This window comes from Nansenia antarctica (assembly GCF_963989245.1).
Source record: "Nansenia antarctica genome assembly, chromosome: 19".
NCBI lineage: Eukaryota > Metazoa > Chordata > Actinopteri > Argentiniformes > Microstomatidae > Nansenia > Nansenia antarctica.
Window position 1 is genome coordinate 1160943 of NC_137692.1, and position 14293 is coordinate 1175235.

General features: G+C 43.1%; 1 protein-coding gene across 1 annotated transcript in view; it reads left to right on the top strand.

Annotated features, from left to right (window-relative positions):
* LOC308173734 (cadherin-10-like) overlaps positions 1–13470 on the top strand; it is a gene marked incomplete at both ends in the record, with an annotated part of 28378 nt that extends 14908 nt beyond the window's left edge. Inside the window, 7 exons of the mRNA XM_080548777.1 lie at positions 549–739; positions 3040–3293; positions 4421–4557; positions 5710–5831; positions 6007–6115; positions 6469–6720; positions 12980–13470. Of these exons, the coding sequence (XP_080404903.1) occupies positions 549–739; positions 3040–3293; positions 4421–4557; positions 5710–5831; positions 6007–6115; positions 6469–6720; positions 12980–13470 (1556 nt within the window). The remainder of the gene's footprint in view (positions 1–548; positions 740–3039; positions 3294–4420; positions 4558–5709; positions 5832–6006; positions 6116–6468; positions 6721–12979) is intronic.
* Between the last annotated feature and the right edge of the window lie 823 nt (positions 13471–14293).

Here is a 14293-nt window from a genome sequence, read left to right on the forward strand (position 1 = left end):
CTTTATACTATCTTATCCTGAAGTGATTTTGAAAATGTAAGGATACTGGGTGGTAGAACGCACATATCACAATATCATACTTTTTTTATACTCACGGGGGTCACCGTGACCCCTCACGGCTCTTCTAGTGTTAAGCATAGTGCTTTATTCATGCTGTGTAATAATTATCAATGTGATATCCAGTAACGACTGACTGAGGAGTAACGTGCCTGTCATCTGAGAGGCAGGTGTATCAGTATGGCTTGCACAGGCACTGGAATGCCAAGATAATCACTAAGGCAACATGAGTTCCACAAACTAACGACAAGACACAATTGAATGCTATTTTTGTTTTAATAACACGTGATGAAAAAAAATGTGCACTAGTTCATTGAAGCTGAAAATGTATTAAATAAAAAACAAACCGTTTAGCATTTCCCTGGAGTGGATAAACAAATACCTTGAATAAACCAAAACACTCCGAAAAACAGTCATGAAAATAATTATGGAGAGCAAATCATTGTGGAGTTCCAATTCACGTTTATTCTTGTATTTTTATTTTCCTTCAGATACTTTTCGGCTCAATGCTGTGGAGACAGCTGACATAGGGGCTGCCATCGGTCGGATCAAGGCCTATGACGCAGACGTGGGCCAGAATGCTGAGATGGACTATAACATTGTTGGTGAAGATGGACTACAAGACATGTTCAGGATAGTCACTGACCCTAAAACACAGGAAGGCATTATCATCGTGAAAAAGGTACGGTAAACATCTCCAAGAACTCTCATGTATCATTTGTCTCTGACCCAGTTTTCTTCCACCACCGCACAAGATCACAAGATACCACATTCTGTGCGGGGAGAATGATCCTCAAAATTGAACCCATGTTGTATTAATAGCTCAACAAAATTGCTTAAGTATGTTCACTGTCAAGAGCTCCCTATTCCCTTCCCTTGTAAAAGAGACTTTGAAAATCCAGGTTTAGCTACTTCTTTCTTTGCCATGTCACTATACAGAGCCTCAGCTAATTATGCAAATCATTAAACAGTGATGAAAAAAAAGGTCACTGACCTGCCCCCCGACTGGCTCTGACCTGAGGGGGCGGAGTCTCACTACGATGCAACTATCCACGCCACAAACCCCACAACTCGACCCCTGGGTGGGCTAAAGACACACGGTCATCGCCGGGGGGTGCATGGGGATGGCCCGGAGGTCACTGACCTGCCCCGGACTGGCTATGACCTGAGGGGGCGGAGTCTCACTACGATGCAACTATCCACGCCACAAACCCCACAACTCGACCCCTGAGTGGGCTAGAGACACACGGTCGTCGCCGGGGGGTGCATGGGGATGGCACGGAGGTCACTGACCTGCCCCGGACTGGCTCTGACCCGAGGGGGCGGAGTCTCATCACCACGCCACTATCCACGGCACAAACCCACAAACCCCACAACTCGGTCCCTGTGTGAGGTACAGACACGTGGTCTTCGCCAGTGTGTGCAGGGGGTGGCCCAGAGGTCACTGACCTGCCCCCAACCAGCTGTGACCCAAGATCCAATTTCCATTCTCACACGGTTGTTAAGTCTGAATTTCCGGGTCCAAATAACCAGAGTTACCAGTGTACTAAAGCGGTAGAATGACAGTTCAATCGTTTTTTAGACTCGGATCTATTCATACAACAAGGGACACAGCACTTTCCCGTTTTTCCCATAATTATTTGTCAGCGTCTTTGAGCCTCGGAAAAGCACTATACAAATATAATTAATTATTATCATTAATGAGGCATTTCGAAGAGAGCGCCTCAGACAACTTTGGACCCGGAAACACGTCACGACTTAACAACCGAATACCTTCGGGTCCAGTGGGAAGTAATGTAAATGTGTAGGGGGGCTGCACAGTGGGTACTCCATGAACATGACTTTGTTTACATGTTCTTCACAGAAAATGAGCCAAGGCCAATGAGTCTCACGTTGAGAAAAAAATATTAATTATGTAATTTTTATTTTAGTAAACATTGAAAATGGGTCCCACAGACCCAAGGACCATACAAGGGTTAGCAGTTCCACATAGACTTGGAATTCGGAGGAGAGTTCTATAGGTTATACCTAATGGTAAATGGACTGACTTATATAGCGCCTTATTCCCAAGCGCTTTACAGTGGCCTCTCATTCACCCATTCATACACACATTCACACACCAATGGCGGTAAGCTACCATGCAAGGCGCCGGCCCGGTCACTGGGAGCAATTTGGGGTTCAGTGTCTTGCCCAAGGACGCCTCGACATGTGGCCAGCGGGGGTTTGAACCTCCGATCTGCCGACCTTGCGACCATTAGACGTCGGCTTTACCTCCTGAACCATAGCCACACATATCTTTCACATACACTCACTGAGCATATTAGGAGCACTATACTAATACTGGGTAGGGCCTCCCTTTGTTCTCAAATGCCTCAATTCTTCTTTGCTGGCATTAATTCCACAAGATGTTGCAAACGTTTGAGATTCTGGTCCATGATGACATGATTGCATCAATGCAGATTTTTCAGGTGCACTTTCGAGCTGTGAATCTCCCGTTCTACCACAACCCAAAGGTGTTCTATTGGATTCAGATCCAGTGACTGGAAACACCACTGAAGAACACATTGTCATCTTCATGAAATCAGTTTGAGATTACTTTTGCTTTGGGACATGGTGCATTATCATGCTGTGGCCTTCAAGCGATGATTGATTGGTATTAATGGGCCCAAAGTGTGCCAAGAAAACATCCTTCTCCACACCATTACACCACCTCCATGAATGAGAAGGTGTACAGTTGTTCCTAATAAAGTGTTCCGTGAGTGTATACTGTATGTCTTGGGAAACCCCAGTGTGTTAACTATCTTGACATTCTTGAGTATAAATATGAATAACAATATGAATGTTGGTAATCCATGCTACACAAGCGTTCAAGTAAGCAGAACTGTCCGTAATGCTACAGTTATTATTGTTTATCAATAGATGATGCATCTGAATAAAAGACAGCTCACTGTGTGTCTCTCTTGTTTCCATCGTCAACTTTAGCGACTGGATTACGAAAATAAGAGGACATACACGTTCAAAGTGGAGGTAAAAAATACCTACCTGGACTCGCGATTCATGAGCGGTTTGCCATTCAAAGATGAAGCAAATGTCCGGGTGACAGTGGAGGACGTGGACGAACCCCCTGTGTTCACCAGGAATCCTTACATCATCGAAGTGCACGAGGACACAGCCGCTGGCAGTTTTGTTGGGGTGGTGTCCGCAAGGGATCCTGATGCGGCTAACAATCCAGTCAAGTGAGTGACCGCAGAACGAATTGATCAAAATGAACACCTCCCACATAAGAACAGCTCTGCACTTTCTAACATAACGCAGGTGTCTCTCCGAAAAAAAGGAAGATTTGTTTGGTGGATGTATCCACTGTTTAGAATGATTCATTGTTAAGGTGAATATGGGGCTTTGGTTGAGGAAATTAGATGACTTTCATGACTTAACCTTTTGTTAAGTACTAATTTTCAAGATAAAGAAAACAGTAGAAGCAAGCAATTATTGGTAAAAGAGTCTGTATAAGATTCAACGTCTCCTTTTTTCAGGTTTTTTGGGGTGGAAATGTTCGCTTGGTTAAATCTAATCTATCTCTGTGCTAGTGTTGAGGGGGAAGAAAAGCAAGTTATTCATGGTTCCCTCCTGGTGATTTCCCAGAGGAAGTTGGCGGCACTGTTAAGTGAATACAGACACTGTTTATTTTCCAGAATTATGTAAGCCCAGCGCGGTGCGGCACAAAGTCAAAGTGAAAGAGCCTCATTTGCTCTATCGATTCACACAACTCTGTTCTGCCATTCCACACATATGGCGCCTGTCTGTCTTCAACATGGAGATATGGCATTATTTGCCCATGCAGCATGGAGTATTGTGTCATATATTTAAATGTCAATGGAATATGTAAGTTGACAGTGATAAATGAGAGAGCTGTGTAAATAATGCATTATTTCTCGACAAACGAGAGAGAGAGGGATGATACATGCTTTAGGGACAAATGTTGGGTAATTTCAAATGTATTTTGTCATAGACCTCTGTATTATTCAACGTAACGATGCCAGTAGTCAGATAAGAAAGCCGATTGCAGTAAGATACAAGAGGAACATAATGCAATGGGACATAAAGAGGGACAGAACTAAAGAAAAGTTGTAAATGTTGTAAAAACAGACTAAGATCTCTAAGAGGGTTTTGGAAGCAACATACAGTGTGACAGCTCCGGGTCATACAGTAGTTGGTGTACGTTGCTGTGGCACGTTCAGTTGTATTCCAGACCATCTAGGGAATAAAAAACAAGATAATTACAATGTGATGTGATTAATGGGCCTACTACTGTCATGTATATTTTTACACAACCAAAGCGATGTTCTTGTATTTCTCTCTACAGATACTCCATTGATCGCCATACAGATCTGGAGAGACTCTTTAATGTTGACTCTGTGAACGGCACTATCACAACACTGAAAGCACTAGACAGGGAGATGTCCAAGTGGCATAACATCTCTGTGGTCGCAACTGAAATTAGTAAGTTCAACATAAATCAAATTGCATATATATATAGCATCATACACAGATGCAGCACAACACGCGTTACAGAAAAGAATACATTAATAATGTTAAAAAGACAAGAACGTTAAAAAGACAAGAAAGTTAAAAAGACAAGAAAAAGCATTAGATGTTCAAATAGTGAGGACTGTAGGGACTAATGCATGATGGTAAACTATAACCTCAAATGTAATTATGCTTTAGTATCCTTTCAATAGAATAATGTGCTTAGTTCACATGTATGCATTGTATTATTATTGTTATTATTATTAATAATCATCATCATCATCATAATATTGATGGAAACAGATGACAGCTTCAGGAACATGCAGGTTTATCCACACATAATGTACAATAAGGTACTGTAAATCAACTCAAGATTTTGATCCAAGCTGATTGATGTCTTGAGAACTTGAACACACTGGCGAGTCTATGGAACCATTTTCAGTAATGGCATTAACCTCTGCTGGCTCAACAAAATGTATGACCTTTTAAAGCCTGTTTGTGAGAGATAACATGAATGTCAGGTCATAAAGAGTGGACAGGCCACAGGCGGTGTGGAGTGTGGAGCATCTATGCCCTAGATGAGTGGATTGAAAACAGACAGACGTTTAAGCAGACTAAAAAAGATACTAACTCTAACACGTTATTTATTTCCTCATGAAAAGCTCAAATTAAACGTATCATGTCTATGACATGACATATCATATGTCATATGATAGATATGATATAATAGATATGACCTATAGATATGATAGATATTAAATGATCACTTTTCAAAAAAATCCGGTCGAGAAAGGACTGGCGTTGCTTGTTCGCCGCTTCTCCGCCCGAAATCTAAGTATACTTGCAGTATACAGAGTAGATTGTCCTACAAAGACACTTAGATTTAGATTTAGTCATCAAAAAATTCATTAGACCCCTATACTTTCTTTAATTTCTTTTTTATTTTATTTTTATTTATTTATTTTTATTTTACTACTCTATCTTTTCAGTTTGTAAATCATCTTTGAGTGTCTAGAAAAGCGCTATATATATGTGTAATGTATTATTATTATTACTATTGTTATTGTTATTATTATTATTATTATTATGTCTGTACACTAACACAATGTCAACATTCTTGTTTAGGTAACCCTCGCCAAACTACACGAGTCCCAGTACTCATCAAGGTCCTAGATGTCAATGACAACGCACCTGAATTTGCAATGTCTTATGACACATTTGTCTGTGAGAATGTCAAAGCAGGACAGGTATGTAATATACTGTATTCTACCTGTTAAAACCGACAAAATAGTTTTTAAGCAATTGCTTGACTATTATGTCACAAAATCCTCATATAATTGTAACTAGACTACAGTTTACCAGCAACATCATTTGGAAAAAAATGATTAAAACGTGTGTAATGTAAATGTTTGCTATCCACAGCTGATTCAGACGATAAGTGCTGTTGACACAGATGAACCCCTTGTTGGACATACATTTGTCTTCAGTATAAGCAGTATCAATCCAAACTTCACAATTGTTGACAGAGAAGGTAAACTCCCCCTGCTGTAACAATGTCTGTGTTTCAAATGGCATACACCCCAGTAATATCTTCTTTTCACAGTGAACACTGATAATAAATAAAAACAATTAAAACATGCACTGTATGTTCTCTTAAGAACTGAATCTAATGACATTTCTTCAAGCACTTCAAAGGCACTATTTTATGTTTGATATTCTGTAAACATATTAGGTAACATCAGGGAGAGCAAATATATGTGTATTAACAAAGATAACTTGATATGTTGATGGTGATATGATTAAAGCTTCACTATTTCACCGTTTGTTCTAACATGAGAAACGACACTGCTAAGTTACTTCCCCCCTCCTTTGAACCTTCCTTAGATAACACAGCCAACATCCTGACGCGGAGGGGGGGGTTCAGTCGCCGTGAGATGAGCATGTACCTACTGCCGGTGGTGATCTCAGACAACGACTACCCCATCCAGAGCAGCACCAGCACGTTGATCGTGCGCGTCTGCGCCTGTGACAGCCGAGGCAACATGCAGTCTTGCAACCCAGAGGCCATGCCTTTCTCAGACGGCCTAACCACCGGAGCCCTGGTAGCCATCCTGCTGTGTGTCATCATCCTCCTCAGTGAGTAGCAATCACACCAGTCATATTGTATATGTGGCACTACTATTTTCTTTTTTTATTTAACCTTTATTTATACAGGTAAAAAACCCATTGAGCCCCAAGGGCTCATTTTCAAGTGTGACCTGTTCACAGGCATACAACATCCACCACAACCAAATACAATACAAAACCTGGCCTACATAGTCTAAAACTAAACTAAAACTACATACCGGTAGTCTAAAACTAAAACTAGTCTAAAACAGTCTAAGATAATCTAAAACTAAACTAAAACTACAAAACCTAAAACTAGACAGCTAAAGAGCTAGGGACAGGGAGGGGTCAGTAATGGGCAAAAGGGAGGGTCAACTTAATTGCAAGAACAAATCATGGACTCGCACTATACTTATTGCACAGATACCAGTACAGCGCAGTGTACAGTAGTACCAATCACCTCGGTCCGCCCAGTCAATGCATTTTTTGAGTTTAGAGTTTGAGGCAGATCACACAAGTACAGTACCCGTACACAGTAGAATTCAGAGCATAATATCTGCTTATCCCTGTCAGGTAATGTTGAGCAAAAACTACACGCCGCATGATTCTGGACTGTACTACAAAAACCAACGCTGCACTGTGCTGTACTAGTTGGTAGTCACACACACACAGGGGCGGCTGTGGCGCAGGAGGTAGAGTCGCCATCTAATGATCACAAGGTTGGCAGATCAGCGGTTCGAGCCCCGGCTGGCCACATGTCGAAGTGTCCTTGGGCAAGACACTGAACCCCAAAATCCCAGTGAGCGTGCCGGCGCCTTGCATGGCAGCTTGCCGCCATTGGTGTGTGAATGTGTGTGTGAATGGGTGAATGAGAGGCCGTTGTAAAGCGCTTTGGAGCAGCTCTGGAGCAGCAAGAAAGGCGCTATATAAGTGCAGTCCATTTACCATTTACACATAACTACCTATAGTAAATAACTATAGATTAAAAGTAGTCAAAATGAGTCATCTCCTTATACAGAGCTACAAGGACACCAGTTGTCCTCTGTCAGTCATGGGGTATTTGGCAGATGACTGTATTCAAAATGACTGTGGTCTTGGCCCCAAGAAAATGGCCGCCAGGCAGGTATAAGATTTTTAAAATCTCTGATGGAGGGGATATGGGGGATAACCACGACGTTGATGGGGGAACTGTCCTGGGATGATCGACGGGAGATGCAGGGGGGCCACGCACACAGCTACCCGGAACGCAGGACGGTGGAGGCGGGTGTATCTCGCCCACTGTCCCTGGCAATCGGCGTCCCAAGGTCCGCGATACGTTGGTGCGGCTATGGCTAGCTACTGTTGGAAGCTCCGTTAGTAGCTAGCTAACGCCTCCTCGTCTCTTCGCTGCACGCAAGGCAGCTGACAGTCCAAACGATGTATTATAATAACCACGTATAATAACGTTGGTTACTATTTTCTCAGCTGTATTACTCACACTAAACACAACTAAATAATACCCCGGCTCTGGTCTCCAAACATTCAACTTTCTTACTCTCACCACTCGCTGCTCTCCACTCTCTCCTCAGCTCACTCACACACCTCAACGTATCTCGACACTCGCGCAGCACACACACATCAAAAGCCGCCAACTGAACTACGGCATCATTACTTAGACACACAACATGTGTTTTAGACAAATGGCAAGAAAACAATAAACGAAATCAAAGAGAGAAAAAAGGGGGAAACCTAGCTGGGCGGGGATAAGGTAATTTCCTATTAATTATTAATTACTCAAACTGAGCTTAATCAAACTAACTAATCGATGTGCATCTGGACATCGTAACACTGTCCTTTGTTGACTTTCTTTTGTCCTCCCAAGTTCTTCAACTGACGTTAAGAGAGGGCCACTTGCTAAGACATTCCGTGTTACATCTTACCTGACTGTGTTACCTACAGTGCATTTCCTTCTGAAAATGGTGCAGTAGCTTTTTCATTAGACAATAAATACACTTGACAAAAAGGTATTTTGTATTTTGCTGGTAAAGTAGGTCACATGCTATTTCCTGACATCCTACCTCACAGCCTTTGTGAGGTGATGCAGTGTCTTAAAGCATACAGTGCAAAACAGCAAATGTGCATGTCATTTTCCCAGCTAAAGCGAAAATATGTTGTGCCTATGTTCAAGGGTATATCAATAATAAATGGGTAATAACTGTCTTTGAGCCCCACTTAACAACATCAACCAAAAGCAAACAGTGGCCTGCATACATAATAGGACAGTGAAGAATGTGTTCTTCCTTTGGTTCTATACTCCAAAGGTTTGGAGGGAAAATGGGACAATTACTCTGAGGTTAAAGTAGAGATTCTCCGTTTTTATTTGAGGGCATTTGTGTACATAGAAATGACAACACTACATAGTAGCCCTATTTCAAGGCAGTAAAAGTAATGGGACAGGTGGCTTGACAGATATTTTTGGTTGCCCAGGTGTATGTTGCCAAATCGTGTGTTCAAGCTAAGAGAGCGGTTAATGTCAAGTATTGATTCTAGGTTTTGAGTTTTCTATCGGTGTTTGTCATCATGAGGGCCAAAGGTCTGGACGAGACAGAGGTATGAATGAAAGGTATGGACGAGACAGGTATGAATGAAAGGTATGGACGAGACAGAGGTATGAATGAAAGGTATGGACGAGACAGAGGTATGAATGAAAGGTATGGACGAGACAGAGGTATGAATGAAAGGTATGGACGAGACAGAGGTATGAATGAAAGGTATGGACGAGACAGAGGTATGAATGAAAGGTATGGACGAGACAGAGGTATGAATGAAAGGTCTGGACGAGACAGAGGTATGAATGAAAGGTCTGGACGAGACAGAGGTATGAATGAAAAGTATGGACGAGACAGGTATGAATGAAAGGTATGGACGAGACAGGTATGAATGAAAGGTATGGACGAGACAGGTATGAATGAAAGGTATGGACGAGACAGAGGTATGAATGAAAGGTATGGACGAGACAGAGGTATGAATGAAAGGTATGGACGAGACAGAGGTATGAATGAAAGGTATGGACGAGACAGAGGTATGAATGAAAGTCAAGGAAGCCATTAGCTGGCTGGAGACATACAGTAGCCAAAATCTTAGACTTGACAAAATCAAAAGTTTGGAACATCATTTAAAAGAAAACGCAGCAAACACAAATGGGCTGGAAGACTGGTAGACTGGAAAACTGGTAGACTGGTAGACTGGAAGACTGGTAGACTGGAAGACTGGAAGACTGGTAGACTGGTAGACTGGTAGACAGGAAGACTGGTAGACTGGAAGACTGGAAGACTGGTAGACTGGTAGACTGGAAGACTGGTAGACTGGAAGACTGGTAGACTGGAAGACTGGTAGACTGGTAGACTGGTAGACTGGTAGACTGGTAGACTGGTAGACTGGTAGACTGGTAGACTGGAAGACTGGTAGACTGGTAGACTGGTAGACTGACTGGTAGACTGGTAGACTGGTAGACTGGTAGACTGGTAGACTGGAAGACTGGTAGACTGGTAAACTGACTGGTAGACTGGTAGACTGGTAGACTGGTAGACTGGTAGACTGGAAGACTGGAAGACTGGTAGGCTGGTAGACTGACTGGTAGACTGGTAGACTGGTAGACTGGTCGACTGGTAGACTGGAAGACTGGAAGCCATGGAAGACTTCTATAGTGGATGGGCAAAGAATGTTCACCATTATTAAGAAACAAAACAACTGTCCCACAGATCAGAAACACTCTCCAGGAGGTAGGCCTGAATGTGTCAGAGACGACCACCCGCAGAACACATCACCAAGCAAACTATAGAGGCTTCACTTCAAGGTGCAAATCACTAGTTGTACCTAAACAGCCTGCAGAGGTCTGGAAAAGGGTCTTGTTTACGTATAAGATTACTGTTTTCATGTACCAGAGTCATTTCAAGTGGAACATTTGGAGAAACATGATCTGGTTCCAATGTATAATACACCGCCTCGCGGTGGCACAGCGGTCTAAGCATTAGCCACTAGTGCAAGCTGCCCACCGGGGACTGGGATCGAATCCCGGTCTCGCCAGACCCGGATATGGCCGGGGCACACAGGGAGCGGCATATTGAGCGGCCGCTCCCGAAGGGGGGTATAGGACTATTTCCGGACAAGGATCCGTCGCGCAACACCGCCCCCGTCTGGTGCTGGAGTAACGGTGTCGGGCTCGAGGAGCCAGTCAGCTAGTCTGCCTGGCGGTCTCCTCTGGGGCTGCCGGCCACGGGGTCCTGCGGCGGATCCTACGCAATAGGCAGGGGATAATTGGATAATAGGTTGGGTTCAATTGGATACCAAATTGGGTGAAAAAGGGATAAAATCTGAAAAAACAAATTTTAAAAATCAAATAATATGTATAGTACACCTCCTAATCTGTGAAACATGTGTCTTTACCACGAATAAACCAGTGACGTTGAGATTGCAAATTGGGATGCTAATGCCTCCACCTCGCCACCAACCTCCTAATGAGGTATTCAGCCTTTAACACTAGAAGAGCCGTGAGGGGTGACCCCTGTGAGTAAAATAACATTTCAGGACCCTCCTTTCATGACTTTTCCTAGATATGTGCGTCCTACCACCCAGTATCCTTACATTTTCAAAATCACTTCAGGGTAAGATAGTATAAAGCTGTTTTGCAGTTTTTCTGTGTGGGAGGCAGGCTAAAAAAAGAAGCGCCCTCTAGTCATCTCTGTGTGTAAATAGCGGATTTACATTCTAAAAAGGGGGTCTATTTAACCCCCAAGGCGGCTCTACTAGTAGGTAAAATAGGAATGGCTGTTGTAGTGTTAAAGGATTGATGACCAAGTACTAAACATGAGTGCTTAATTTGGACATTATATGAATCTGTCTCGTTGATTTCAAATCCCACATTTTGGGTTGGATAGAGCCAAAAGAAGAAATGCTTCACTGTCCAATTACTTACACAGCACTGTATTTAAGAAAGTGATGTATTCAATGATGTGTGTGTGTGTGTGTGTGTGTCTGCGTCCATGCACATGTGTGTGCGAACGTGCTCCTTTGTTCATGTGTGTGTACAGCTGATGATGTGGGTGCTCTCCTGCTGTCAGGAACATTTGTTCCATGATCTCCATCTGATTTGAGTGCTGTTCACCACCGCGCCTAGTCGTTGATCGTGCTCTCGCAAATTAAGTATTGACATACCCCCCCCAACCCCAACCCCAACCCTCCACCCCCCCCTCTCCGCCGCCCCCAGCCTGTTCCTCCTCAAAGTCCCCCTCTCAGTTATCTGGCAACTGGAGATCCCTGCTCACGCAGATTGAGAGTGCTGAAGGTTGAACCCCGCGCTCGGCTCTTGAGCAAAATATCATGACATCTGCTCATTATCCGACGCTTTTCCCGCTTGAACCCCTCTGACAGACTGTCTCATTCACCTCCACTCGCCTCTGACAGGCGCGCGGTGAGCTGGAACGGCTGCTCCCTCCTCCTCCCTCCACACCGCAGCGCTCCACGCTGCCCCACAACACAGCGACGGTCAGTCAGAACCTCCACTGATGAGCCCTCTGCAGAGAGAGCGTTGTAATTAACACCTGGTTGGGAGGCAGGTAGAGCACCGTGGTACCTGCAGAGAGAGAGAGCGGTAGAGAGGGGAGGGGTAACGCTGTCTGCACCAAACCCAAATCAGAGCCATTGTTGCCTTTTTTCAGGAGAATAATGAGGCGTATGGAAATTGCACACTCTCATAGTGCCACTCTCTGGATACACACAATATGCTCGCACTGCAACTTCTGATTAAAAGTCCCGCTGAAAATAATGAAGAGAGAGGGTGAGATATTTCATCATTTTATGCAAGGGTAGGGTAGTCAAAGTAAAAAAAAAGAAGAAAAAAAAGCTCTTTAAAGTATTTTAGCTTTTCAACAGCCAATGTGATGGCTAAAGCAAAACAATAAACGAAGATCTTTTCTGCTGAATCTTTAATAATCGGAGGTGAATGCCTGTGGCAGTGTTAGGGATTTATCAGTGATAGCAAATGTGTCTCTCCTCTGTGCTTTCGCTCCCTTGGCTCTTTAATGCATGACACATGTTTTCAAGCACACTTCTCTCCCGTCTTATGCCAAACTCTCTCCCTCTCTCTTTCTCTCTCTCTCTTTCTCTCTCTCTCTTTCTGTCTCTCACTCTCTCTCTCTCTCTGTCTTTCTCTCTGTCTCTCTCTCTCCCTCTCTCTCCCTGTCTCTCTCTCCCTCTCACTCTTTCTCTCTGTCTCTCTCTCTCTGTCTCTCTCTCTCTCTCTGTTTTGTAGTGATCGTGGTGCTGTTCGCTGCCCTGAGGAGGCAGAGGAAGAAGGAGCCTCTGATCATCTCCAAAGAGGATGTGAGAGACAACGTAGTCAGCTACAACGATGAAGGGGGCGGAGAGGAGGACACCCAGGCGTTTGATATCGGCACGCTGCGCAATCCAGAGGTGATGGACGCTAACAAGCTGCGCAGGGACATCATCCCAGAGATGCTGTTCCCCTTTCGTAGGACGTCACCTATAAAGGAAAACACAGATGTCAGAGACTTCATTAACGGGAGGCTCCACGAGAACGACTCAGACGCCACCGCACCCCCTTATGACTCCCTGGCAACATATGCTTACGAGGGGAGCGGGTCGCTAGCCGAGTCCCTTAGCTCACTAGAGTCTGGAGCCACTGAAGGTGACCATGAGTATGATTACCTTAGCAACTGGGGACCACCTTTCAAAAAACTTGCAGATATGTATATAGGGAAGGACACAGAGAGAGATACCTAGCTCAGAGTCACAGTAGCTTAAAATCTATTTGTCTCTCTCACTCCTGCCACCCGTCGACCCGGATGGTAAAATAGAATCCAAGACTTGAACTACTGTATATCTTACTACTGATGACACTACTTGTGACATTTGTCACACTTTTACTGTTTTGGGTTATAATCAGTAAAGATGCCTTTGAATTTTAGGAATTTTGTGAACAATGGTGTGGACAATGTGTTTTGTAATTGAAGAGAGCGATAGTAGTCTTGTATACTATCAGTGTTTATTGGGAAAAAAATAAAATGAACAAAAATAGCTTTTCCTGCAAACTCCATTTGAAATAGATGTATGAACTGTTTTTAATGATGGACATTCTATATACTATTTGCTATCTTTGTTTAACGAGCAATGTTCATGTGAATGGTTGGTGAGGTTTATTCGTCAAACTGTGGATCCATTTCATCATATAGGTGTAACATGTAATTGGGACGTGTACGTTGTAGGATAAATGTCATACACTGAATTCATGCTGTTTGAATGCCAAGTCATACTGTTTTATATTTATATTTTTATACTTATTTTATTAATAAAAATTTGCCAAAACATTTGTATTTGACTGTATTCTTACTGAACGTAGCTGTAATAGTACAAATGAATGTAATTCCCCTAATCAAAGAAATGTGTTTAGTTCTATATATAAACGTTTTGACTAACAGAGCGTTGGTGGTGGCAGTGGTAGTATTATAATGACTGCATAAGAACACTTATGACATGTATATCACAAACTGAAGAATGTAAAAATAACTGGAGACATAACATAATATAACATAACATCATTTTTGGA